Below are 23,710 nucleotides of genomic sequence, written 5' to 3' on the forward strand. Positions count from 1 at the left end.
CTGTTGGAGGGCCAGCCAGCTTGGGACCGCTGGACAGAGGATGCCAGGGCTTGGGGGTGTGACGAGCATGGAGAGACTGTGGTAGGGGTCGTGGCTATGGTCAGGCGAGGCAGGGGGAGCAGACCTGAGGAGGAGAGGCTGGTAGCAGCAGCTTCGGGATGCGGCGTGAGCAGCACCGGGAGCCATGGCGGGGGGCGGGGCTGGGCTCCAGGTGTCTGTGGTGGCAGCGGGCCTCGGGCCCCGGGCCCCGGGCTGCAGGGGCAGGGAGGGCTCTGGGGACAGCTCTGGTGTGAGCAGCGTGGGGGCGCCTGGCATCACACACAGGACGGGTGTCAGACCAGGCCCTTCCCTCGTGCAGGTCGGCTGCTTCCTGAAGACCCCTCGCTTCCCCATCTGGGTGGTGTGCAGCGAGAGCCACTTCAGCGTCCTGTTCAGCCTGCAGCCCGAGCTCCTGTGCGACTGGAGAGCCGAGCGGCTCTTCGACCTCTACTACTACGACGGCCTGGCCAACCAGCAGGAACAGATCCGGCTGACCGTGGGTGCGCTGCCCCTGCCCTCCCGGGACCAGTAGAGAACAGTGTCACGGAGCGGGTGTGGAAGGGCCCTGCCACTGGGGCCAGGGCCAGGCCTGGGGCAGGTGATGGGGTTGAGGGCGTAAGGTGAACGTGTGGTAAAGAGCCGACAGCTTTGCATCTCTCCTTCAGGCAGTAGGGAGCCACGGGAGGCTTTGAAGCAGGGGAGAGATGAGGTCGGACGTTTTCAGGAAGATTGCTGTGGTCGCTGAAATAGAGCTGGCTATATGTATATATATATGTGTGTGTGTGTATATATATATACACATATATACATACATACACATAGTGACTGGGGTGGGAGACCACTGAGCTGTCCTCATCAGGCTGCTCATGCAAGGGTGGGGTCCCGGGAGTGCCCGTGGATCCCTCTGTGCATGCCTCTTTCGCTCCTCCCCAGATACCACCCAGACGGTCCCTGAGGACACACACAACGACCTCGTCCCACCCCTGGAGCTCTGCATCAGAACCAAGTGAGTCAGGCCCAGCTTTGGCTTTCGAACCTTGTTCTGAACCTGGGTGGGGTGGGCACATGCAGGAACGAGGCTGGGGTTCCTGGACGGCCCTCACTTGGAGGGCTGTGCTGAGCCGAGATTGCCATGGGCCGGCGAGACACAGTACTGGGGCTTGTGGCTACGTAGCTGTGTGCCCTGCTGGGCTGCCCCCATGCTGGCAAGTAGAGGCTCCTCCAGACTCAAGGCAGCAGATGCGGTGAGTGCTGTTAGGCCTGAAGGAGGAGGGACAGGCATGTGTCGCTGGTGGGAGCCAGCAGGCTTGAGCAGGATTGCAGGTGGGACAAGCTGGCCCTGCCAGGGCGGGAACCTCTGCAGCAGGGGAGGCGGGAGGAGCAGTCATGGCCACTCTGCACCCTGGGCAGTAGTGCCTGGGGCTTCGGGGGCAGGTGGGGGAGGGGGTCGGGGCTCACTTCCCTTAGGGGGTCTCTAGCCTCTTAGGGGGCTGCAGCTGGGACCATACTGGCACCAGGAGATCTGGGAGCCTTCGTGAGCCTTTGGCAATGAGTGGCAGGCCCCAGTGCAGAGGGCGGAGCAGCTGGGAGACAGGACCCTAGATTCCAGCTCCTCCTCCCTAGGCAGCTGCACAGCTTGTGATGTTGTGAGCATGGGGCCTGGAGCCAGGCTGCTGGGCTCGAACCCTGGCTCTGCTGCTTTCTTTCCTCTCCTCTCCTCTCCTCTCCTCTCCTCTCCTCTCCTCTCCTCTCCTCTCCTCTCCTCTCTTCCCTCTCCTCCCCTCTCCTCCCCTCCCCTCCCCTGCCCTCCCCCCCCCCTTTTTTTTGACAGGCAGAGTTAGAGAGAGAGAGACAGAGAGAAAGGTCTTCCTTCCATTGGTTCACCCCCCAAATGGCTGCTACGGCTGGCGCGCTGTGCCGATCCGAAGCCAGTAGCCAGGTGCTTCCTCCTGGTCTCCCATGTGGGTGCAGGGCCCAAGCACTTGGGCCATCCTCCACTGCACTCCCAGGCCACAGCCGAGAGCTGGACTGGAAGAGGAGCAACCGGGACAAAATCTGGCTCCCCGACCGGGACTAGAACCCGGGGTGCTAGCTCTGCAGGTGGAGGATTAGCCAAGTGAGCCATGGCACCGGTCTTCTGCTGCTTTCTCCCATGTGTCCCTCGTGTTGTCCTCTGTAAAGTGGGGGTCATGGGGGTGGCAGGATTACCCAGGACAGTACTGTGCTCTCCCCAAGGTCAGCTCTCACTGTTATGGTCTCTGCCACTCAGGACTCTGTTGGCCTCAGGGGGAGTATCCATTTCCCTGCCTCGGAAGTGGGTTGGGGTCAGGGGAGGTGGTTGAGGGCCCAGGCTCCGCCATTGAGGCTCCCTGAGGTCCAGATGGTACCCGGAGCCTGGGGTTGTGCCCACCCACAGGCAAGGGCGCACACAGTGGGAACATCAGGAGGAGGACCTGGGAGGGGATGGTGGCACATCCTCTCTGCCTTGTCCATCATCTTCCCGCCTCCACCCCCCTGCTCCTCCCAGCCGGACCGGGACTGCAGATTCCTGCGGGGCCGTGGGCCGGCACGTCTTTCATCGGGAGGATTAAGGGCACATGTAGGTCGCTTTCCTTTCATGTACAAAGCTACTCATTCAAAGTGATGAGAGAAGGGCCGCAGCGGGAAAGGAGGTGACACTGGCCTTGGCCCCTTCTGCAGGACAGCGTGGGAGGCCACAGGCTTCCTTCCTGCAGGTGGGCGCCCTGGGCACAGCCTCTGCCACCTCTGGACTCCTGGGAACCTCGCTCTAAAGGCTTCGTCTGGCCCTGGCTCTGTACCCCTCCAGGGGTGGCCCGCCTGCCCCTGCCCTTGCCCCTGCCCAGCCCCCGCTGGAGTAAGTCCTCTTTGCCGACTGCTCTACTGCTTGCCCACCAGGCGCCTGCCCAGTGGGCCAGCATTGGTGATGATTTGAGGGTGACCCAGGGCCTTGGCCTGGCCGCAAAGGAGCCCTCCCTGGGAGCTGGTGTGGTGCCGAGAGCCATCCAGAGACATCAGGGGTGGACGTGGGCCCAGAGCACCTCCTGATCTAGGGCTGCCCCCGTCTCCAGGGACCTCCCTCCCCTTGCCCCACACTGCTGTGACCACGTGTGTGTCAGAGGTGACAGTGAGGTGGTGAACCCTCAGCCAGAGGACAGAGGCACAGGCTGGGCCACTGCCCCGCCCTCTGCCGTGCTCACTGTCGCATGATCTGGGACGGCTGCTCTAGCACGGGGGCATTAAATGTGTGTGCAGACATGGGGCTAGGGTCAGCAGGCCTGGGTGCTCTGCTGGTCCCAGACTCCACCCAGCCACCTCGGGGCTGGGAGAGTGCATCCAGTGCAAGGTCCACCCCTTGGGAACACATGGTCTTCAAGCTTCAGGGTCCAGGCTGGGGCCTAAGAGTTGGCATTCTCCACCCCTGCTGCCCTGTGAGTCAGATGGCAGCTGAGATGTGGACTGTCCAGTGTCCCCCCCACTCCAGCATGACACACAGGGCTTAGGTGCCTTCCCCCAGGAGTGAGCATCCCATTGTCTGCTAGGGCTTTGCTGGCTGGCCACCTGCTTGTCCTTCATCCCCCACTGCCCCCCGCCTTGGTGGGTCTACCCAGACAGTCACATGGTGACATTCCCTGCGCTGTTCCTGAGACACTGAGCAGGGCCCCCGCTCGCCTGCAGCCATCAGATAACCCCGTAATGGGAACCAGCAGGCCCAGCTTCCCGAATCCTCTTCCAAGGGATTGGATTACAAAGACTTGCGTTTTGTTTTCGGCGCAGATTCTCAAACAGCTCAAAGGGGGAGACTTGGGAAAGTGGCTTCCGAGGTCACACTGAGGACCTGCTGCAGATGGGGCCTGCCTGGGCGGGGTGAGTCCTGCTGCCCATCAGGAAGAGGGTGCACACGGTGCAGTCTGCAGCCCCAGCTCAGGTCATTCCCAAGGGCGGAGTCAGATTCTGAGCTGCTGATGAGATGCAGCAGGGTGCACACGGCCCGCCCGTCACCTCGCTGGCTGGGCTGGGTGACAAGTAGAGCACCTGATGGTGGGTGTGTCAGGGGTTTCCCTTCCGTCACATGAACCCCCGTGGAACGCCTGGTCTTGGCTCCATGGAAGACACAGCTGGATGAGACTTCGTTCCTGGTCTCAGGGAGAGTAGAGGCCAAGTTCTCGTTCTAGGCCAGGGAGAGGTGTATCACCCACCTTTAACCCCAGCTCTGCTGCCCAGCTCACACACCTGCAGCCTGGTAACTTGCTGCAGTCCACAGAAAGGACCTTGGGTGCCACCCGAAATAGGCCCCTCTTTTACAAACAGGGAGATGGGGGGCAGAGACCTGGGCCCCGGCCCCACTCTGAGACAAGGCAGCACAGGGACTGTCCCAGCCCAGCAGAAGGTCACCAGGCGGGCAGTGTGACTTCCCGCCTCCTGTCTATTGCCACGGCACATTGCCCACGCCTCGCCTGCTGGTTTTGCCCTCAGAGGAGAGCATACTAATTGGAAGCATCCCCGGGTCCCCACGCTGCGGCTGCTCCCTGGAGTGACGCACGTCTTGGGCTCGGAGCGTCTCCTGTTTCTGCTGCCTGTGTCAGGAATGTGGGGCCTGCTGTCCTCCAGCCATCTCTGCAAAAACAGCCGCACTGAGGGTCATCGCCACAGCCGATGTGCATACTGACCCCTCACGCCTCCAGCCTGGCCAGAGCGAGAGCAAATGAGGTGGTTGTCAACAGTCCAGGGAGAAGAGGAAAGAACTCCTAACCAGGGCCTGGGGCAGGGCCACACATGTTTCTGTTTGGAGGCTCAGACAAGAAATCAAAAATGCGACTGCAGCTGGGGACAGGGCCTTGGCGGCGCCCTCACCCACCTAGCAGCCTCTGTTGCAGCTAAGGCCCTTCCTGCTTGGGCTCCCTGTTGGCCGTCTCTCACCCAGGAAGGAGGGCTGGCTCTCTGGGCTTTCCTGCTGCCCCACTGTCCACCCAGCTGGCCAGCTGCCCACATGCAGCTGCGCTGGTTCTGTGGCTGTCACCTTGTGTGCTGGTTCTGCTCCAGCTTCAGTCTCCCCTGCTGCCGACTGAGCGTCACAGCCCCTCCCCCGAGCTGTTGAGAGGCTGAGAAGAGCCGCAGGTGTGTGCCCTCCCCCCCCACCCCACTCCCCCGCACCTGTGGGGAAGGAGGGAGCGCAGGAGGAGGGTGATGGAATGGGAGAGCGGACTGTGAACGAAGATCTGGGTTGCTAGCTGGTACCTGGAGTGCAGTGGCCGCCAGTGTGGAGGGGGTGAGCGCCCCTGGGACAGCAGGAGTGGTCTGTCCCGAGCCTGGCCGTGGGGAACACTTCTGCAGGCAGGGATCCCGGATCTTCTCCTGGAGGGAAGGAGGAGGGTCCTTGCAGGTAGAGGGCACAGCACAGGCCGAGCTGCTCCTGGTTCCGAATGGGTGGAGCGCAGGCATGGAGACTTGCACACAGGCCTGCTTGTCTGGAGGTGGGCAGTGAGCAAGCGGGGTCCCCACCGTGATCCTAGCAGGCCAGAGCTTTGCCAGCAGGCCCACCTCTGCCCCTTGCGGGGCTCTAGCAGGCTTGTTCCCCAGGAAATGCACCCAGTGTATCAGTGCTGAAAATCTGCCTCTCTGCTATGGCGAGCGCCCCTGGAGTTGGGGGGCCTGTTTATGACCAGGATGTGGTCCCCAGAGTGCTGTCCATTTGAACTCCGGGACCACAGCATTTGCCTGTGGTCCTCAATAGGGCCATGTTGCACTCCTGGGGTTCTTGACGTTTTTGGTTGTCGCAGCCAGGGAGAAGCTGCTGAGCATCCCAGCATGCACTGGGCAGCCTCCCCAGCAGAGTTTCTCTGCCCCCGGTGCCACAGGAGCTGAGGTGAGGCGGAGAAGCCCCCCCCTTGGTTAGCGCTGATGAGCAAGCCAGCGGTGGCTGGGTGATGAATGGGGCTGCCTCTGCTGCAGACACTCGCAGATGCAGCTGCGTTTCACCCTCCCCATCTCTGTCCCTGTTGTTGGTGGCACAGGCGAGCGTTTTGTCACTGGTCCTTGTCATCGAGTTGCTGTCGTGCGTGCACCAGCTTTGATTGTCACTGCCAGCTGCCTCTCGCCAGTGTTTCCGGTACTGCGGGTGCATGTGCACCTCTTGTTCTGGAGGGCGAGGGTTACTCAGGTCTTTAAATATGTGAGGACTTCAAAAAGCTGTGGAAAATGGGAATAGAAGATCAGTTTGTTTTTGGTGCAGAAAAAAACTAGGCATCCGTATGCACAAGGGTCTTCATGGAAAATACGTGTTATGAAAAAAAAAAACAACTATGCGTGGATTTCAAAATGCTTTGCACCAGAATAGACTTGTATTTCAATTCCATTTTCCACGAACTTTTTGGAGTCATGGTGAATATGACTCACCCAGCTCTGAAGCCAAACCCCATTTTTCCAGGAAATGAAAGATTTGCAGGCTGAGAGCGCCTAGGAGGCGCTTCCGCCTGTCTGTGGGAGTGGGGAGGGCAGAGGCTGGGCAGGAGAGGGACAGAGACCTGGGGGACCAGGAGGAGGGCAGGTGCGTCTCTCTGGCCTCCCTTCTGTCACCTTCTGGGATTCTGGATTCAGGAAGTGCTCCTGGTGCCTGAGTCTGTGATGTTTGCCCACAGATCTTAATAGAACAGTGAAAGCTTTTTAATGACATGTTTCAAAACTGCAAGTGACCAACAGGGAAAGAAACTTGGAACCCCAGACAGTGTGGCCGACTCAGCCAAGCCCACGTGCGCTGCTGCGGGTGGCTGGCTCGTTAGGAACCTGGGATGAGCCCTGTGCCTTCCCAGCTCTCCCTCCTCCACAACCTACTCAGTGGTGCCGGTCAGGCGGTGGCCATTGTCCCTGCTGAGTGGACCTATGTCAGCTACTATGGACGTCATCGGACTCCAGCCTCAAATAGCATCGGTAGTGGGTACCCCCACCCAGGAGCAGTCTCACTGCGCCAGCCTGGTCAGGTGGTGGGAACACAGTCCCAGTATCTCTTCCGGGAGCCATGAAGATGAACGCCATGGTGCGGATGAATCCCATCAAGGGGCTCAGCCCAAAGCACTTGAGGTTGCTCTGATCTACCCGACCCTCGAAAGCACAGGAGGTAGCCTAGAGCACCCAGAAACCACAGCCCCGCCCCGCCCGGCAGTGGGAGGACTGGTGCTGGCCCTGTCCATTCACAGACGTCTGGTGGTGACTTGGACAGGGGTCTGCTGGCGGGGTTGGAAGGATCGGGGGCCCAGGCGCCTGCACTCCACTTGGGGCGAGATCTTTGGGCATCACTGGACGTCCCCCAGTGACACTGATGAGAACGCAGAGGTAGGTTGGGAAGCGTCTCTCAGGATTCGCGTCATGTTCAAGGCTGAGCAGGCTTCCCGTCCACTCACCACAGCTTCTCATGCTGGGCATTGTAACAGGAAGATCAGATTCAGCGTTCATTTGTGGGCAAATTGAAATTTCTCGGACATTGATTGGGTGACGGGGTGGGCAAGGCTGTGTCTCCAGGGTTATGGGGATGTTTGCTCACAGTGCCCGGCTGGAGCTAGGAGACTGCCGTGGACCATTCCCACGCAGGCCGAATGCAGACCACGCCTTCCACACCAAGCTGTCCTGTGCAGGCAAGAGGCAGCACGTGGCAGCTCAGACTGTTCTCCAGGTGACAAGAAGTCGTTTTGCTCTTCTGAAGGGAGATGGAATGGGCCAAAGTACACAAAACCTACAACAGGGGAGACACAGATGTTCTCAACCGAGAAGTACCTATTCCTGGAAGGAAAGTAAGTGGGGATGTCAGAGTGCGAATCCTGCTGTCACCTTCAACCTAAACCTCCGAGGCGTGGATGCAGCAATTGGAGCAGTGTGCAGACTTGGAGAGAGAGGAAGCACAAAGAGCCCGAGGGCAGAAGGAGAAGGAAATTGTGGGCGGGGTGGGGGGAGGCCTGGGTGCGTGCAGAGCCACTGCAGTCATTCCGCGGTGCCCATCGGGCACAGGTTCCAGGACCTCCGTGGATACCAAAACCTGTGGGTGCTCGGTCCCTCGTGTAAAATGGCAGAGTATTCTTGTGTAACCACTGCGCATGCCCCCGTGTGCTGCTCGTGGTCACCCCTGGGTGACTCGTGATGCCTAAGAGGTGAACGCTGTGTGTTTTAGGGAATCAGGACAAGAAAAGAACTCTTGGATTTTATAAAAATATCTTCAATGCAGTGGTAGTTGAATCTGGATGCAGAGCTAGAGGGCAGGGAGGGGCCGAGAACTGGAGCTCTGGGTGTCCCCCAGCGCTCCTTGGGGCAGGTGGCAGTGTGGCTGTGGAAGAACTTGTTCCCTCGCTGCTTCTCGCTGTTTCCCTCTCAGGGCTACAGTTTAAGCAAGAAAACCCTCCTCCCACCCCACCCCCGCCCTGGCAGTTAGGATGTTGACTGCAGGCCTGGAGGAAAGCTTCAGGCTTTGAAAAGCCAATCTGCTCCTTCTGCTGTCCGCCCTCGCTGGAGAGCGCTTGCAGTCGCCGGGTCCGACTGCCGCGCGTGGAGGTGAGCTGCGGCCCTTCCTGGTTCCTGGAGTCTTCGGGTGCTTGTCGAGGGAGACTCCGCCCAACGCCAGGCCATGGGTCCAGCTCCACCTACTGAGAACGTGGTTCCTTTGGGCCTTAGAAAATCAGCGCCATGTGTTAAAGCCAAGTATTTGGAAATTTCATGGTCTTACCTACAGCTTTTATTTTGGAACTGCAGCCGTTATTAAATTGTGTCTCGCCCTGGATTAGTTTATTTCCACACAGTGCTTGTTAGGGGTCCTAAAATCATTTTTGGACAATCTGTCACCTTCCTGCCCTTCTCCCACTCTTCACTACCTTCCCTTGGCTCCCAGGGGAAAGCCTGGAGCTCTTCCTGTCTCTCCGCCTCCTGCCGCCGCAGTCCGGCCCGCGCTTCGGGTAGTCGAGGGTCTCCCTGCATCTAGGTCTGCACAGCCACCGCCAAATTATTGCCGGGCACCGCTGGGTCCACAGGTGCGGGCGTCTCCTGACAGCAGCCGGCCCAGCGGCGCCAGGCGCAGAGCGACTGCGGCATGAGTGAGTGTATGAGCTCCACCGCCTCAGCCTGCGTGGACGCGTGTTCCACCAGGCCCTGTGCGTGGGTTTGTGAGAGTGTGGAGCAGCTGCCTGGACCAGATGGAGCCCGAGGGTCTTGTGGGTAAGAGAGGGGCTCCTGCCCGGGCCCCTGTAGCTCTCTCTCTCCTGTCGCCCTGCCTTAGGTGGAAGGGGGCACTGGTGAACTGGAACGGCTCCGACCCCATCCTGTGACCCTTGGATGGGGTAAGCCCTGTGGCTCCGCTGCTCCTGACTGGGGTGAACCCGAGCCTCTGGACCTCAGGGGAGGCCTCTGAGAAGAGTGTCACCCCCACCTGGGCCAGCATATCTGCAGACGCATCCAGAGCCTCCCGGCCCCTGCTGTGGAGCCCCGCCCAGGACTGTGCTGGAGGCCCGGTGTGCGGCTGTGGCGCCTCCCAGCTGACCGTGACTGCCAAGGACCGGAAGGAGGTCCCCGAGACGTTGCCGCTGTGTCTGCTTCCCCGCTGTGCTCCCGGCTGGACCCCTCACCAAGGCGCCTGCTCTGGGCTCTGGAGACGCTGGGCATCGCTGTTTGTGGCTGGTGTTTTATAAAACAAGACTCAAACTGATGGAGACCCGTGTGTCCTATTGCTGCGACGGGAACATGAGCTCTGCCCTGATGGTGGCCGGAAGGGGGTGGGAGCAGTCTCCTAACCAGCGTCTGCGGACCAGCGAGGTCAGCTGGCCCAGTGCTGGGCAGGGGCGGTGAAGGCCCCCAGGGGGCGTGTCTGGGGGAAGCCTGGGTCCTTCGTGAGGTCCCATGAGGGAGGGGTGGGCCTGCAGTGTGGGCTAAGGCCACAGTGGGAAGGGAGGCTTCCTGGCAGGGGGCCTCTTGGCTAGGGAGGAGGGGGCAAAGGACAGGGATGAACAGGGAAGGGGGGCCCCAGGCGTGGTCCCCCCCATGGAGCAGCACGGAGCCTGTGGAGGAGGCTGTGGAGGCCCCCACGTGCCAGCCCAGGGAAGGGATGGGGAGAACACCTCAGGCCAGGTGTGCCTCACTCAGTGGAACATTGGAGAATGTGGAAATGCAATGGCAGGTGGCTGCCAGAGCAGGCTGGAGTAGAGGAGCCCGGGCAGGGCCCCAGACTCTTCTGTCACGTGATGTCCATGGGAGAAGCCAGGAGCCACCATCCCTGGGCCAGCCCTGTCTGTGCAGGTGCAGAGGCCCGTGTGGGGACCAGGACATGCCTGCCTACGGAGCTACCATGTCTGCCTCAGTCTGGCCCCAGCATCTGTGTGCTTCCCCAGGGCACTCAGGACACAGGCAGCTGGGGACCGTGTCCCCCCTGCAGCACTGGCTAAAAGGGAGACCCCTTTTTTTCAAGTGCCAGACACGTAGGGGGCAGACTGGCGTTGGGCAGTGACAACTCAGAGCTCGGCTGGTACTCCTGTGGTGCAGGCATGGGTAGCGGCCCGACTTTTGGTCTTTGGGGAGAAGCCAGCAGGGAAGCGGGCGGGCAGGGGCGGCTTTGTCCTGGCCATGCTGAGGTCCCTGCGGGGTTTGCTGTGTAAACTCCCGCGGCCATTCACAGCAGGTTTCCAGCAGAAATGCTTCCTATATATCCCGGAAATGTTCACGCGTTGTTTTGCTTGGCCTGGCCTGGGCCGCTCCAGCTGAGCACCGGGTGCAGGAAGCTGGCGCCCCTGCAGCGGCCTTGTTTATCGGCCTGGGAAGGAAAAGTGTGTCTTTTCAATGAAGCCACTTAACCTTCTGACCAGGGTGCTTTGGCCGGGCTAGAGAAAACACACTCTTCCCAGAATCGCTCGAGAAGTCGGCGGCCAACGCTTGCCAAACGCAGTCTCCATACGCCAAGCTGCAGGTGCGCGGGCTCCCATGCCCTGGAGTGGCACCACCCTCTCTCCTACCGGAAACCAGGGCGAGTCCGCTGGTGGCCCCAAGCCTGCAGGAGGGAGATCCAGGCCCAGGCCTGGTCACGCATGGGCCTTTTCCATCAGGTGCACGGGTTTCCAAGGATAACATGGGGAGTCTTGGGAGGGGCCCCAGCCCCCCAAATTACATTGAAGTCTTTGTGTTCATGCACATATGCATTCAGGGTCCACAGCCTTCCTCGTGACCTTGAACTTGGACTAACACCACCAGATCCCTGCTGCCGCCCAGAAGGTAGAGAATCGTGTCCCAGAGTTGATTGGCATCTCAAGGGCCAGGTCTGGGCTTGGCTACTCCGTCTCTGCTCCCCACATGCATGGTGGGGCTATCACAGCAGCGCCAGCACACAGGCCACCCCCCAGACCTGTGAATCAGACGTGCATGTGGCAGGGTCCTTGAGTGAATCTAATTTATCCCTGAGAAGCGCGGCTGTAGAACTCAGGATTTCGCAGGGGAGTCCGTGTGGGAATGCACACCTGTAAAGAGGTCTGGGAGAGTGACCAGCAAGAGAGGCCCCTCTGGGTGCGTGAGAAAGAGTCTGGTTTGGGATCTGAGGGTCCTAGGTGAGCCCTGGTCCTCTGCTTGCACCCGTGTGGCTGGATGCAGTGCCTTTAGCTCTGTGGGTCTTGGTGGATGCATCAGTAAGACTGCAGCCTCAATGAGTTGTGATGAAGGTGGAGCGAGTGCACAGTGAAGTTCTGTGCACAGGGTCGCATGGAACGTGTGCTCTGAGTGGGTCTGAAGGAGGTTGCAGGGGCTCCTTGGAGGAGGTGGCTTGGAGCTGGGCCTAGAAGTTCCGAGAAGTCTTGACAGGAGGAGAGTTGGGCAGCGGCTGGTTCTAGCTGCAAGGGACACTGAGAGTAGCGAGTGTCCATGCTGCCCACGGGCCACGGCCAGAGTCACTGGAGACCCCGAGGGCCTGGGGCAGAGGCGCTGAGCTGGAGGCCTTGGCCATGGGCCGGGACCAGGGTGTTGTTCCCGGGAATGAGGGGGACTGCTCAGAGCCCGGCTCCAGGGCGCTTTCCTGGCAGGGGCATGGCGTGTGGGGCAGTGGCCAGGAGCCTGTTGAAGGGCGGTGTGGGTGGACGGGTGAGGAGCGACGCCCGTGGGAAACGGCTGACAGCCTCTGCTGCCAGAGGCCCTGGGACGCCACTGAGGGGACCCCTGAGCCTTTAGGGGATCCTAAAGCTTGCAGGAGCCTGTCCGGCTGCCAAGTCCATTTGCAGGTGTTTCTCTCCGTCCGCCTGAGTCCTCCCGCCTGCTAATCATGCCCTAATCCTCACAGGGCTGCAGGAGCTGTCATTGCCAGGCAAAAATGCCAGGCATCTGTGATAATGGGGATTGCTTAATGCAAACTCCAGCATGGGGTGGGGGTGGTGCGGCTGGCAGGTGGGCAGCCTGCCTGCCTCCTGTCAGGGAAGGGCTCGGCCACTGCACGCCCAGCGGCCCTGTCAGCAGCCCTCTTAAGCACCCCGGAGACCTGCTGGGCTGCTCGGGGGCCTGTGAGAGGCCTTCCCCACCTTGCCTTCACGCCACACCCTGCCCCCAGTCCCACAAAATACCTGTCTCATGTCCTGCTCTCTCCCTTCTGCTACAGATAGGGAAACTGAGGCTCAGACAGGAGGCAGGGAGTGACTCCAACCTGTCCTCTTCCTTCCTCCCTCCTGCTCCCCGCCCTGCAATGCTCCACCCGCCCCAGATCACAGCAGCTGCTTCCCCAGGCCCCTTGCTGCCGAAGCCTTCCCTCGTGTTCTCTGGGCACCTGGGGCCCTTCCCTCAACTCCCCACGTCCCACAGCTCCAAGGCCCCTTGTTTGGGAAGCCCTCCTGGACTGCCCTGCTGAGAGTGTGAACCCCGCCTTCTGAGTGCTCACAGGACTTGGTTAGCTCCTCTATCAACAGCCTAGATTAGTGGTTAATGGGTATGAGTTGCTGGGCAACAAGTTCCCACTATTGTCACACACACACATGCACACATGCATGCAAATACATACAAGGACACACATACATGGTTGCACATTGACATACGTGTTCATGTGCACACATATACATGGACACACGCACACACAGGGACACACATGCTCACACATTCAGATGCAGAGAGACAGATGCATGCATGCACACACATGCAGCTCCGCACAGCGCTGTTTCTTAGCCCATGGCCTGGGGCTCCTCCCTCCCTCCTGCCCCATGAACCTGCCCCATCCTGGGCGGAAGCCCAAGGGTCTTGCCCTCTATGAGGAAGCCCCTCCCTGACCCACACCTGCCACCCCTGGCCCCACCTCCCAGCTGACGGCCTGCGTCCCTGAGTGTGGGGTTAGGGAGGCGCTGTCTGAGGGCTGAACCGTTGGTTCCGGGTGTGGTTTGGAGATTAAACCTGGCGCCTTTCCTGTGGCCCTTGATAAGGGCGCTCCTGGGTACTTATCTGGAGCTTGCTGTCTTATGGGCTGTTGACACCTCGGAGAGCCAGCTCGGCCAGGACCACTCCCTACACAGGCCAAGATAAGTGCAAGCTCACCCAACTCCCCGCGTGGGGACTCCCTTGCTGGCCCGGGCCCCGCCTCTCCCCGCCCCAGCACCGGAGGTGACCCCGGCGAGGAGGCATCAGTAATTCCGTCAGGACAGTTGTGTAAACAGACCTCTGTGCTGGGGGCGGGCAAAGGCAAAGGCACGATTGTTCTCTTATTGATCGTCCTGGGAGCAACTCCTCCTTGGACTTTATTTGGGACACAGAGCTTGGAGGAGGGGCCTCCCCGTGAGGGCTGGAGTGGCGGGGACGGCTCTGCAGAGGGAGGAAGATTGAAGCCATCCCCTTAAGCAGAGCAGGCGGGGAGGGGGCAGAGGGCACCGAGGGCGGAATGGGCAGGGGTGCGTTTATCTGGGGAAAGGGTCCTGGGAGTCTGGGTGTGGTGGGAGGGTTAAGGATGGCAGGGCTGGATGGAGACGGGCTTTACATCCCAGGCAGAAGGAGTTTAAGTTGTAAGCACTGGGGGCCATGGAGGATTGCAGAGCAGGGCAGTGGTGTGTTCGGGCTGGTGCAGGGTGGGCAGAAGCCAGCTTCTGAGCTGCAGATGGAGATGCCTGAGAGCAGGTGGGAGCCAGGACTCGGGGCCCCCCTCTCCTCTGCTTCCTGGCTGCCTGCTCCCTCTGTCTGCCTCTGTTTGCCTGGCTGCTGCAGCCCTCCCCAGAACCGTCTGCAAAACATCCCTGCCTCATGGCAAAGGCTTCCTCTGCCTGCCTGCCTTGGCAAACCATGAAGGAGGGGGCCTCAATGCGAGGAAGTGCCCAGGCCTCTGTCCCGGCTCCGGCCATGGCTGGACCCACTGCCCATTGTTTCCCGAACTGCGGCTGGCCTCAGGCCAGCTGGACCGGACCGCCTGGCTCCCCTGGGCCTGGCCACCTCTGTGTCCACAGTGGAAGGGAGCCAGGCCGGCAGATTGGTTCTCAGTGCCTTGAAGGCCTTGGGCAGGGCCTCTGCCTGTGCAGAGACTCAGTGTCCCCTCTCTGTTCCCAGCATCCAGGAGCACAGCTCTGGCCACTTGGGGTTTCGGTGGGCATCGTGGAAAGTGTTCCCTCTGAGGACCAGGGATCTCTCTCAGGCAGAAAGGGCCCCCTCCCTGAGTGCTCTCCAGGAGCCCTGACTGTTGCCGTCACTCTGGGCCTTGGGGATCCTTGCTGAACCTGCCACAGTGTGTGTGCCATGAGAAGGGGCCCTGGGCAGGATGTTTGTGCCTGGTGTGTGACTGCCCAGGCTTGCATCTTAACTCTGTGTTAATTGACAAAGCAAATAGGCTCTCTGACCTCAATTTCTTTGTCTGTGAAATGGGAATGATAAGACTGGTGTGAGGACTGAGTGTAAAGTGGAAGAGCTGGCACTGCGGTTAAGTAGGTTAAGCAGCCGATTGCAACGCCAGTATCCCGTATTCGAGTGCCAGTTTGAGTGCTGGCTGCTCGGCTGCTGATCCAGCTTGCTGATAATGTGCCTGGGAGGGCAGTGGAAGAGGGCCCAAGTATCCAGTCCCCTGCCCGCCATGTGGGAGACCAGGATGGAGCTCCTGGCTCCTGGCTCTGCTTGTGGCCGTTCCAGTGGTGAACCAGCCGATGAATCTCTCTTTTCCTCTGTCTCTCTCTCTGTCTTGCTGTCAGTCTGCCTTTCTAACGAATAAATAAATAAATACATCCCTATTTTTTTAGAAGTGAGAAGTGCTCAAGACAGGGCCTGTTGCCAGCAAGTCCCCTATAGGGCTGGACCCTCTGTGAGCTGGATGAGAGAGGAGCAGCGCTGCGTGGGGAGGGACATTGGCCCTAGGGTCAGTGCACCAGCTGAGGTAACGCGGTGAGGCCGGTGCATCTCATCAGTGCACTAGTGCACTGACCCCTGGGGCCAGTGTCCCTCCCTGCCCAGCGCTGCCCCTGGGCCAGCTGGTTGGCCCCTAAGGCCCTCCCTCCCCACCATGGGCTCAGGAGTCCCCTCTGTGTAGCGGAGGTGACGGGACGCAGTGGCAGCAGGGACTCCCCAGGCAGGCGACCGTGGCAGACGCCCTGTGGAGCTCTTCACAAGCCTGGTGCTCGAGCCTTCCTGGGGACAGGTGAGGAACGTGTCAGAGCGCTGCGCGGGAGGCGGCGGAGGCTGCGTTTCCCTCCTTGCTCGCCTGCCTCCGGGAGGACCTGCTGGGAGTCTGGGAGGCAGTGAAGAGGGTAGGGCTTCCTGTGGCCCCTCCTCTCCTATCGTCCTTTATTTCCCGAGACTCAGGGACCTCGGGAAATATCTGCGAGTGTCCTGGTCTCTACCCCGTGAGCGATTGTGTGGGAGCCCAGCCTTTCCTTCAATTCAGCTTTGCTCCCTGAGGGTGAGCAGCCTGGCCAGACCGGGCCAGGGTGATGCGTCGGCGCCCCTGCCTGGTCCGCTCCCTGGGGCGGGGGTGGGGAGGGGAAGCCGGCTCAGCCCGCAGCCCCCGCGCCTCCCACGGCTCCAGAGCCATCACCCGAGTTGCCAAGCGCTCTGCCGTCTTCCTGGCCAGGGCAGGCACACCTTGGGTTTATTTGTGCAAGGATTTTCCATTTCCGCTTCTGGAAGGTTGTCAGGCCTTGCACATTGCTTCCATCACAAAGGAGACGGGAAAGAGAGGGGTGTGGCCCCAGGCAGACGTGAGTGGGACCTGTGGGACCCACGGTGCTTGCCCTCCCCCCCCCCCCCCGCCACTCCCAGGGCCTCAAGGAGGAGCAGTGCACCTGTTTGCAGGAGAAGGAGGCTGAGCGGAGGCAGCGACTCCCAAGGCTGCCATGGCTGCACCCACAGTCGCTTCCAGGGGCCTGATTTCCCCAGCTTCCTCGGCTCCTCCCTCCACCTCCTGCAAAGACTGGCCTGGGTGGCTGCAGGGCTCGCTAAGGGCACCCCAGGGTGTGCCCCATGCATGGGGCCCAGGCCTCCCCAGCTACACCAGCCCAGCAGGGGGAAGCAGAGAATCGGGTGCAGGCCAGGCAGAGGTTGGTCTCACATGGGACCCTTCTGGGGGCCATCTGGGAAGCAGAAGCGCAGCATGCCGTCCCACGCTCACCAGCCTAGCGTGGGGCTCAGGGCCACTGCGGGCACAGTGGAAGCCCACCCCCCCCCTTTAGCTGGGACCTTCCTCTCCCGGGACCACATCCCTTCCTTTCCATAAACAAATCTGCGTTCATGTTCCCTCCTCCTGGAAGCCTTTCCTGATTGCCAGGAAGGGGTGGGGCTCTTCCGCTGCCCACAGACCCACCTCACCCCTTCCTGTGGCTCAGGCCTGGGTCCCAGCTACCCTGACCCCAGTCCCCAGGGCCGCACGGTGGCGTGATTGCAGTGCCCTGTCTCTCCGTGGGCAGGGGTGCCCAAGCCCGCTAGTGTCTAACCCAGTAAGTGGTAGGAGGATGGTCATCACGGGCGTGAGCCCCAGTGCTGGCAAGGCCTGGGCACCAGCGGCCCGGCGGTACCTGAGCCATGACTGCATCAGGAATCCATCCTGCGGAGGGGCTCGGTCTGAGCCTTTCCCATAAAAAGCCCTGCCATGCTCTTAAAGCAACCAGCTCTTCAGAAACCCTGAGAGCCAGATCTGCATGGTCAGCTCCCTGGGCAGCCAGAATCAAGGCCCAGACTTTCTGCTGGAGTCAGCCAGCTGCCTCTGTCACCACAGACACTTGTTTCCTTTCTTGCCGTGCCTCCCAGGAAACTCACAAGGGATGGAGTGCTCAGTGGCTCTCCCTCTGGTACCAGAGCAGCTTTGTCCCACCCTGGAGAGGAGTTTTTCTTGTGACTCAGCCTCTGCCTGCTGCAAGTCCAGTCCTGGGGCCAGCACGTGGACATCACCTGAGAGATCGGGCGTCCAGTCTCAGCCCGCCCTGCACCAACTGAAAGGATCCCCAGGGAAGGCGTGGCCACAGAGAAGTCGGAGGGATCCCCTATGAAGAGGACAGGAAGTGAGAGCTGCCACGCCCCCGCCCCGTCCCACCCTGACTCCCGACCCTGGGCCTGGCTCTGGTTTTGCCTACCCCCAGCTCTCCTCTCTGGCAGAGTCGGGCTACCGAGAGAGGGCTGGGCAGGGCGCCCCCTTTGTGTGGTCCTACAGGGCTGAGGGACCTGTGCCCAGGACCGGGGCCTTCCGGGGGCAGGTCGGCTGCTCCCTCAGGGACCAAGGTCTCCATGTTGGGCTCTCTGTGATGGCAGCAGTGGTCGTGGTGTGGTCGCGGCCACCAGGATGACCCTGGAACCAGGAGTGTCTGAGGGACCCGGGAATGGACAGCCTGGGAGGGTGGTGTCCCCGGGGCTAGGACAGGTGTCCCTACCTCTGCTCCCAGGAGCTGGGGCGTGCGCTTGAGCGAGGCTGCGCTGGGGAAGGTGGTGGCGTTCCTGGCCAGTGACACCCAGGAGCCACTCTGTTCCCGTCAGACGACGGGGTGGATGCCTGAGTGGGGTCCCCACGGGACAGTACCCGGGTGGGGCCGGCGCTGTCTGGCAAGAATACATCCAGGGCACTTGGGTTTCTGAGAGCCGGTGTCCACCCCCTCTCCCCCCGCCGCCAAGTGATTTATTTATTTATTTGCAAGGCAGAGTTACAGAATCTTCTGTCCACTGGTTCACCCCCCAGTTGCTGCGGCAGCCTGTGCTGGGTCAGGCTGAAGCCAGGAGCTTCACCAGGTCTGGTCCCGGGCGGCCCCCTGCTTTCCCAGGCGCATTAGCAGGGAGCTGGATGGGAAGCGGAGCAGCTCGGACTCAAACCGGCGCTCAGATACTGGATGCTGGTTTTGCTGGTGGTGCGCCACCCCGGCCCTGACAGCAATGATTCTAAGCAGCCGTTGTGATCCTTTCAGATCCCGAGATCCTGGGACTGGAACCTGCCTCCTGCAGGAAGGTGTCTCTGATTTCTCCTGGCCTCACCCATCAGCCCCTCCCTTGCCTGGGCCTTTCTCTGCTCGCCTCCTGCCCCTGAGTCTGGGCCTCCCAACAGCCTACAGACCCAGGACCTGGGTGCCCTCCTCCCCTCCTTTCCTCAGGGTGGGCATAGGAGGGATGAGGTCATGCGTGTGACACAGCCCCGGGTGGGTCCCTCTCTCTGGTTGGCTCCAAAAATGGCCACACACAGGCCTTCAGCTCTGGGACACCGAGGGCTTGGGACCCGTCCCAGCTGCTGCCCCCATGGGAGGTTCTCAGCTTTCTTGGGCCTGGGCCTGGCCTGGAGCAGGATCACAGGAGGCACCGGGGCTGCCTGAGCTCAGACAGCCATGGCTCTTCAAAGATCCCAGGTGTCGCCAGGAGCCAGGCTGCCTCACCTGGGGAGCGGGGCCAGGACAGGGGCCAGGTTGCAATTTCTCAATAGGCAAGACCCTGAACCGCCTGTGCGAGGGGAGCCTGCTGGCCCCGTGGGCTCCAGGGATGCTGGCCTCACCGACTAGACTCCCCGGAGGGACCTCAGAAGGAAGTGTCTCAGGGGATGGGACAAGGCCAGCCCTGTCCACTCTCCCTCCCACCCCCAGCATGCATCCCCACTGGCTCTGCCCATGCCATCCGGACATCGAGGGGACGATGGTGACCACATAGGTGAGCCTGCCCCATCCCTGCTCTGTGGGGCCCAGCACACCCTCCTGGGGGCTTGGGGGCTGCTCCTTCCAGCTGTGGAAACTGTCCTGAGCTGGCTATGAGCAGAGAGCTGGGGCAGGCCCAGTGTCCGCCCCACTCAGACTGGAGGCAGTGTTTAGAGCAGCAGAGAGACAGGGACACACACATGATGGGAACACTCATGGATGAGCATTGTGCATGTATGCATGTGTGTGCACAGGTGTGTGTCCACGCAGGTACAAGCCTGTGTCCTGTGTGTGTGTGTGTGTGTGTGTGCAGCGCAGGTTCGGCCATGGGAAGAGGAGACAAGTCGGCCTGCACTGTGGCACCTCTAGGCAGGTGCTGTGCTTTGGCAGGGCAGGCAGGAGCAACCGAGGACCCAGCCTGTAGGAGAGGTCGTTAGGGACTGGAGCCACGGCCAGGAGCTTGTTAGAGGAGTCAGTCGGAGCGCAGCTGGGATGAGAGCATCTCTGACCTGTGCCCTCCTGGCTGCCGGTGGTGACAGAGTCGCACGGCGACTTTTGCAGGTCCATGGTTTTTTTTTTTTTTTTTTCCTTCATGGGCCCCTTCCTCCATAAAGATTTTAAAGAGTAGATTTTACGACTGCCTGGCAGGAAGACGAAGTATCAACCATGGTGAGAGGAGCCCGAGCACCGTGACGGGAGTTTCTGTAGAGCTCTGGTGCCCACTGACATCCAGACGGACAGGGAGCCCTGGGCGCGGCGTCTGCTCCAGCTGCTGGGACTCGGGAAACGCCGGCGAGGCCTCTGCCCCTGGAGGCGCCCAGCCTGTGCCACTGTGAGACCTGGAGGAGGCCTTGGTCCTGAGGTGGCGGCAGCATTCAGTGGACAGCCAGGGAAGGACTGGGGGCCTCTGGGAGCGGGGCTGGGCAGGTGGGGGAGACGTTGCAGGGGCCCGGAGTCCCAGCCTGATGGGCTGGCTCTGAGCACCTACAGATGCCCCACGAAGACTACCGACCAGGGAAGAGGGCAGGGGAGCCTGCGAAACCTGCAAAGGAGTGCAGATGGCCACCAGCTGTGGGACAGGTGCGGCAAGTCTCCAGGGCAACAGTTGAGTGGGGGGTGGACGTGGCTCTGCCCTAACACAGGGACCTGTTGGCATGGGTGGCTGCAGAGAGCGAGGCGTACCCCTTGGACACCTGTGGCTGCCAGGTTTCCGATTCGTGGTTCTTTGCTGCAGTCCCAGGAGGAGGTGGCCTCTCGTCAAGCAGCGAAGGAAGAGGAGGAGGCTGGGTGTGGCCGGCAGACCAAGCCTGGAGCAGACAAGAGACGCAGACCGAAGTACTGGCTCCACCCAGACCCGCTGGAAGCCTCTCCCCTTGAGCCTCAGTTTCCCCATGCACAAAATGAAGGCCTCTGATCCAATGCCCTTGACTTTGTCTCCTAATCTCCAAGCTTTAAACTCCAATGAGGCAAATGCAGATTCCTCAGGGAGCCCAGAGCAAGAGGGAGCAGAAAAGGAAGCTGCAGGGATGGCCGGGGCCCAGGGCAGAGGCTGCATCCGGCGTGGGGAGTCTTCCAGAACCACTTCCACACTGACACTTCCTTCCAGGGCCCGAGGGCAGCGGCTGCTCCTCTCAGAGCCCTGGCCTGCTCTGCCCTCTCCTTGGGCGTGGCCAGGCGGCTCAGCCCAAATGCTACCAACAGTGCTCTGAGCAGGGGCTCCCCACTGGCAGGGCCAGGCTGGGAAAAGATGACCATGACTGTGCACCTCCATGGAGGCCTTCTCTGAGCTGGGGAGAGGCTGGTCGGCCTGGCCCTGGCTCAGGCACGCGGGGCTGGGGCCAGGGTGAGGATGGCCGGGAGGCCGCAGCCTCGGAAATGACCGCAGTGCCCAGCCCTGGTGAGTGCCTGGCGGCCCCTGAATCTGCTTTTGATTTGAGAGGGATTGTGTGTCACCTCTGTGAGGAGGAACCTGGGGCACAGGGAGGCACTCCCAGGCTTTGAGAGGTGGGCGCTGCCTCTGGGCAGCAGGAGAGGGACAGGCCAGGGGCCCAGCCCTGTGCTCAGCTCTGCCCAGCTTCACCCCACGCAGCAGCTGGGACAGCCCAGGCTGCCAACGGCAGTCACGGGCAGCTCCGTGTACCGGAACCTGGGCCCCTGCCTGGAGCAGCATGGGGAGGGCATGAGGACCTGGCTGAGGGCTTAACTCTGAAACCCTGCACAGGGCCTGGCTCCTTTCAGCATCTCTGCTCTGGGCCTGGGCTTCCCCTTCTGCCCAGGCGGCTGGCCTTGCCTCCCGGGAAGGAAGACTCCAGACCAGCACCAAGTCTGGCCGCGGCCCCCTGAGGGGAGCCATGAGAGTCGGGCATGGGGCAGAAGCGGGTGCCCCACCAACACTGGTCTGCTGGCTGACCTCTGATGCCCACCACCCATATCCAAGCCCCCGGGCACTGTGCTGTCTTCCCGCCCTCTGCCCCAGTTCAGGAAAGTTGAGAATTCACCCAAGCCATTGGTGAGCGGATGCTGGTGCCATGGTTCCCAGTCTGATATCTAAGCCCCCTCCCACCTAGAGGGATGAGGTCATCGTTTCTTGTCACCCTGCCGGGGGGCAGGCACCCATGCTGGACCCAGAGGGAGGGTCCATTCCCCTCTCCCCAGTCCCTCTGCCTGCCCTCCATAGAAGCTTCTGGTTAGTGAGAGCCGTGGCCACACCCGTGGGCGGCTTCTCCCCACACAGCCCAAGGTCCAGACCCTGCGCCCACCTCCTAGCCTCTGCTCGCTCCCCTCCAGATGAAGCCCCAGGCTCTCCCCGGGCTCCCTGGGGAGATGGGCCCCAGCCCGTCCTGGGAACAGCGGGCTCTGACCAGAGAGCAGGTCTCCCGGGTCTCACCAGACATGTGGGAAGGAGGCACATCTGGAAAAGCACTTGCCGAGCCCGTTGCTGCCAGCAGGGCCAGAGCAGCCTCAAGCCCTGCCCAGGGTTCTGATTCAGTCTGCATCAGGCGTCTGGGCTCCAAGGGCTGGGCCCATGCCATCGTCCCTGGGAGGGACATGGAGCCAGCAGAGGGTGAAGGGATAGCAGGTGCACTGTGGGAAGAGCTTCAGGATGGGCTGGGGCCACAGGGTGGCTCTGGCTGCTCTCCCGACTTCTCAGGGTGCCCACCCACCCTTAGCCCAGTGCTCCCCTCCCCACCCCACCCCCACCCCTCGATACGCAGAGAAGCTGGAGCTACCCCCTCACTCCTGGCCCTCACTCCCACCCCTCACCCATCCTGCTGCGTCCGGCTCTTATACTTGGTCCTGGGCCAACACGAGGGCTTCTGTCCAGTAATTAAGCCCGTAGGGACCCTTCCTGGCAGGCAGGCGGAGACCCAGAGCCTCTGCCTGGGATTGGGTGGTGATGGGCTCTCATTCTGGCTCTGCCTTTCCTGAGCCAGTCACTTCTGTTGCTCCGGAGCCTTCCGGGGCTGAGGGGCGAAGGCCACAGTTGGATGAAGGGCACCAGTGGGATGCTGGTCCTTTCGCCCTACTTGAACTTAGCCTGGATTTGTCGAGTACCAGGGAAGAGGCGGCAGCAGAGGGGTCTAGGGTGTCTCTGAGCCTCCAGCCACAAACCCTCCCCTGGCCCATCCAATGGCCAGGTGGTAGCCACAGAAACCACTTTGTACCACAGGAGAGCACGGGGCCTGCATTTGCCTCTCCGGCCCCCTGCGTTCTGATGACGCCTCCTGGTGAGGGTGGTGCCTTCTTCCACAGGACGGGAGCCGCAGCAGCTGCATGGCAGCAGATGCCCAGCCGGGAAGGTACGGCCTCGCCCTGAGGACCAGAGACCGGGGTGGGGGCCCCACGCTGTTCCCTGTGACTCCCCAGCTCCTGCTGCAGAGCCAGGGCACCTGCTGAGGACACCTTCACACTCACACACTCCACAGTCCCAGCTGGCCCCTGCAGCCACACGGAGCCCAGTGAGGACAGGACGCTGGTCTGTCTGGGCGTTTGCTGTCCCCAGCACCCAGGACAGGGTTTGGCATCTGCCAGGGGGCTAAGCCAGCCCTTGGTGGGTAAATTCGTAGGTCCAAGTGGCTGTCACCATCATGCGTGTCATGCAGCCTCTGGCCTGGCCTGCAGTCATGGTTCCACCAAGCTTGTGGCCCTGATTCTGCCAAGGGGCATTCAGTAGTAGCTCCATGGGGCCCGGGGCCAGTCCTGCCCCAACCCTGAGCTCCCTCACTGCCTCTTGGCTGGATCCTGGCACTGAGCAGTGACAAAGCTCAGCCCTGCATGAATAGGGGGAGGGTGGGGACAGGCGACGATGGTGTGGGGGTCCCGCAGTGGATGTGGCCCAGGGGAGACACGCCAGGAGCCTGGGGCCTGAGAGATAGGAGCCGTGTGAGGAACCCCAGCCCTGTGAGCAGACCTCTGGCTGGAGGACCCTGGAACTGACCACAGAACTCCCCGCGGGGGCCGAGGCTGTGCCGAGTGGAGGATGTGCAGTTGGCTCCCTCTCTGGGCTGGTTAAAAGGCACCAATTACCTCAGTTCACCCAGGCTCCTGAACAGACAGGGCCGCTGGCCACCAGGGTGACAAGCTGCCCCCGGGCTACTCTGTGCTTACAG

At 61.5% G+C, this 23,710-nt stretch overlaps 1 protein-coding gene across 18 annotated transcripts in view; it reads left to right on the plus strand.

Annotated features, from left to right (window-relative positions):
- Window positions 1-19,054, plus strand: part of MINDY4 (MINDY lysine 48 deubiquitinase 4) — a 129,032-nt gene extending 109,978 nt beyond the window's left edge. For 7 of the 18 annotated variants that reach the window (XR_011382983.1, XM_070059409.1, XM_070059406.1 and 4 more), the window contains 4 exons: window positions 359-539; window positions 973-1,045; window positions 7,597-7,841; window positions 9,311-9,736. Coding sequence is in view for 10 of the 18 variants with exons in the window: in XM_070059409.1 (XP_069915510.1) it covers window positions 359-539; window positions 973-1,045; window positions 7,597-7,841; window positions 9,311-9,330 (519 nt within the window). In the remaining 8 variants the exon portion in view is untranslated. The other 11 variants (XR_011382981.1, XR_011382985.1, XM_051852884.2 and 8 more) reach the window with 7 other exon arrangements.
- The last annotated feature ends 4,656 nt before the right edge of the window (window positions 19,055-23,710 follow it).

This window comes from Oryctolagus cuniculus, chromosome 16 (assembly GCF_964237555.1).
Source record: "Oryctolagus cuniculus chromosome 16, mOryCun1.1, whole genome shotgun sequence".
NCBI classification, from domain to species: domain Eukaryota; kingdom Metazoa; phylum Chordata; class Mammalia; order Lagomorpha; family Leporidae; genus Oryctolagus; species Oryctolagus cuniculus.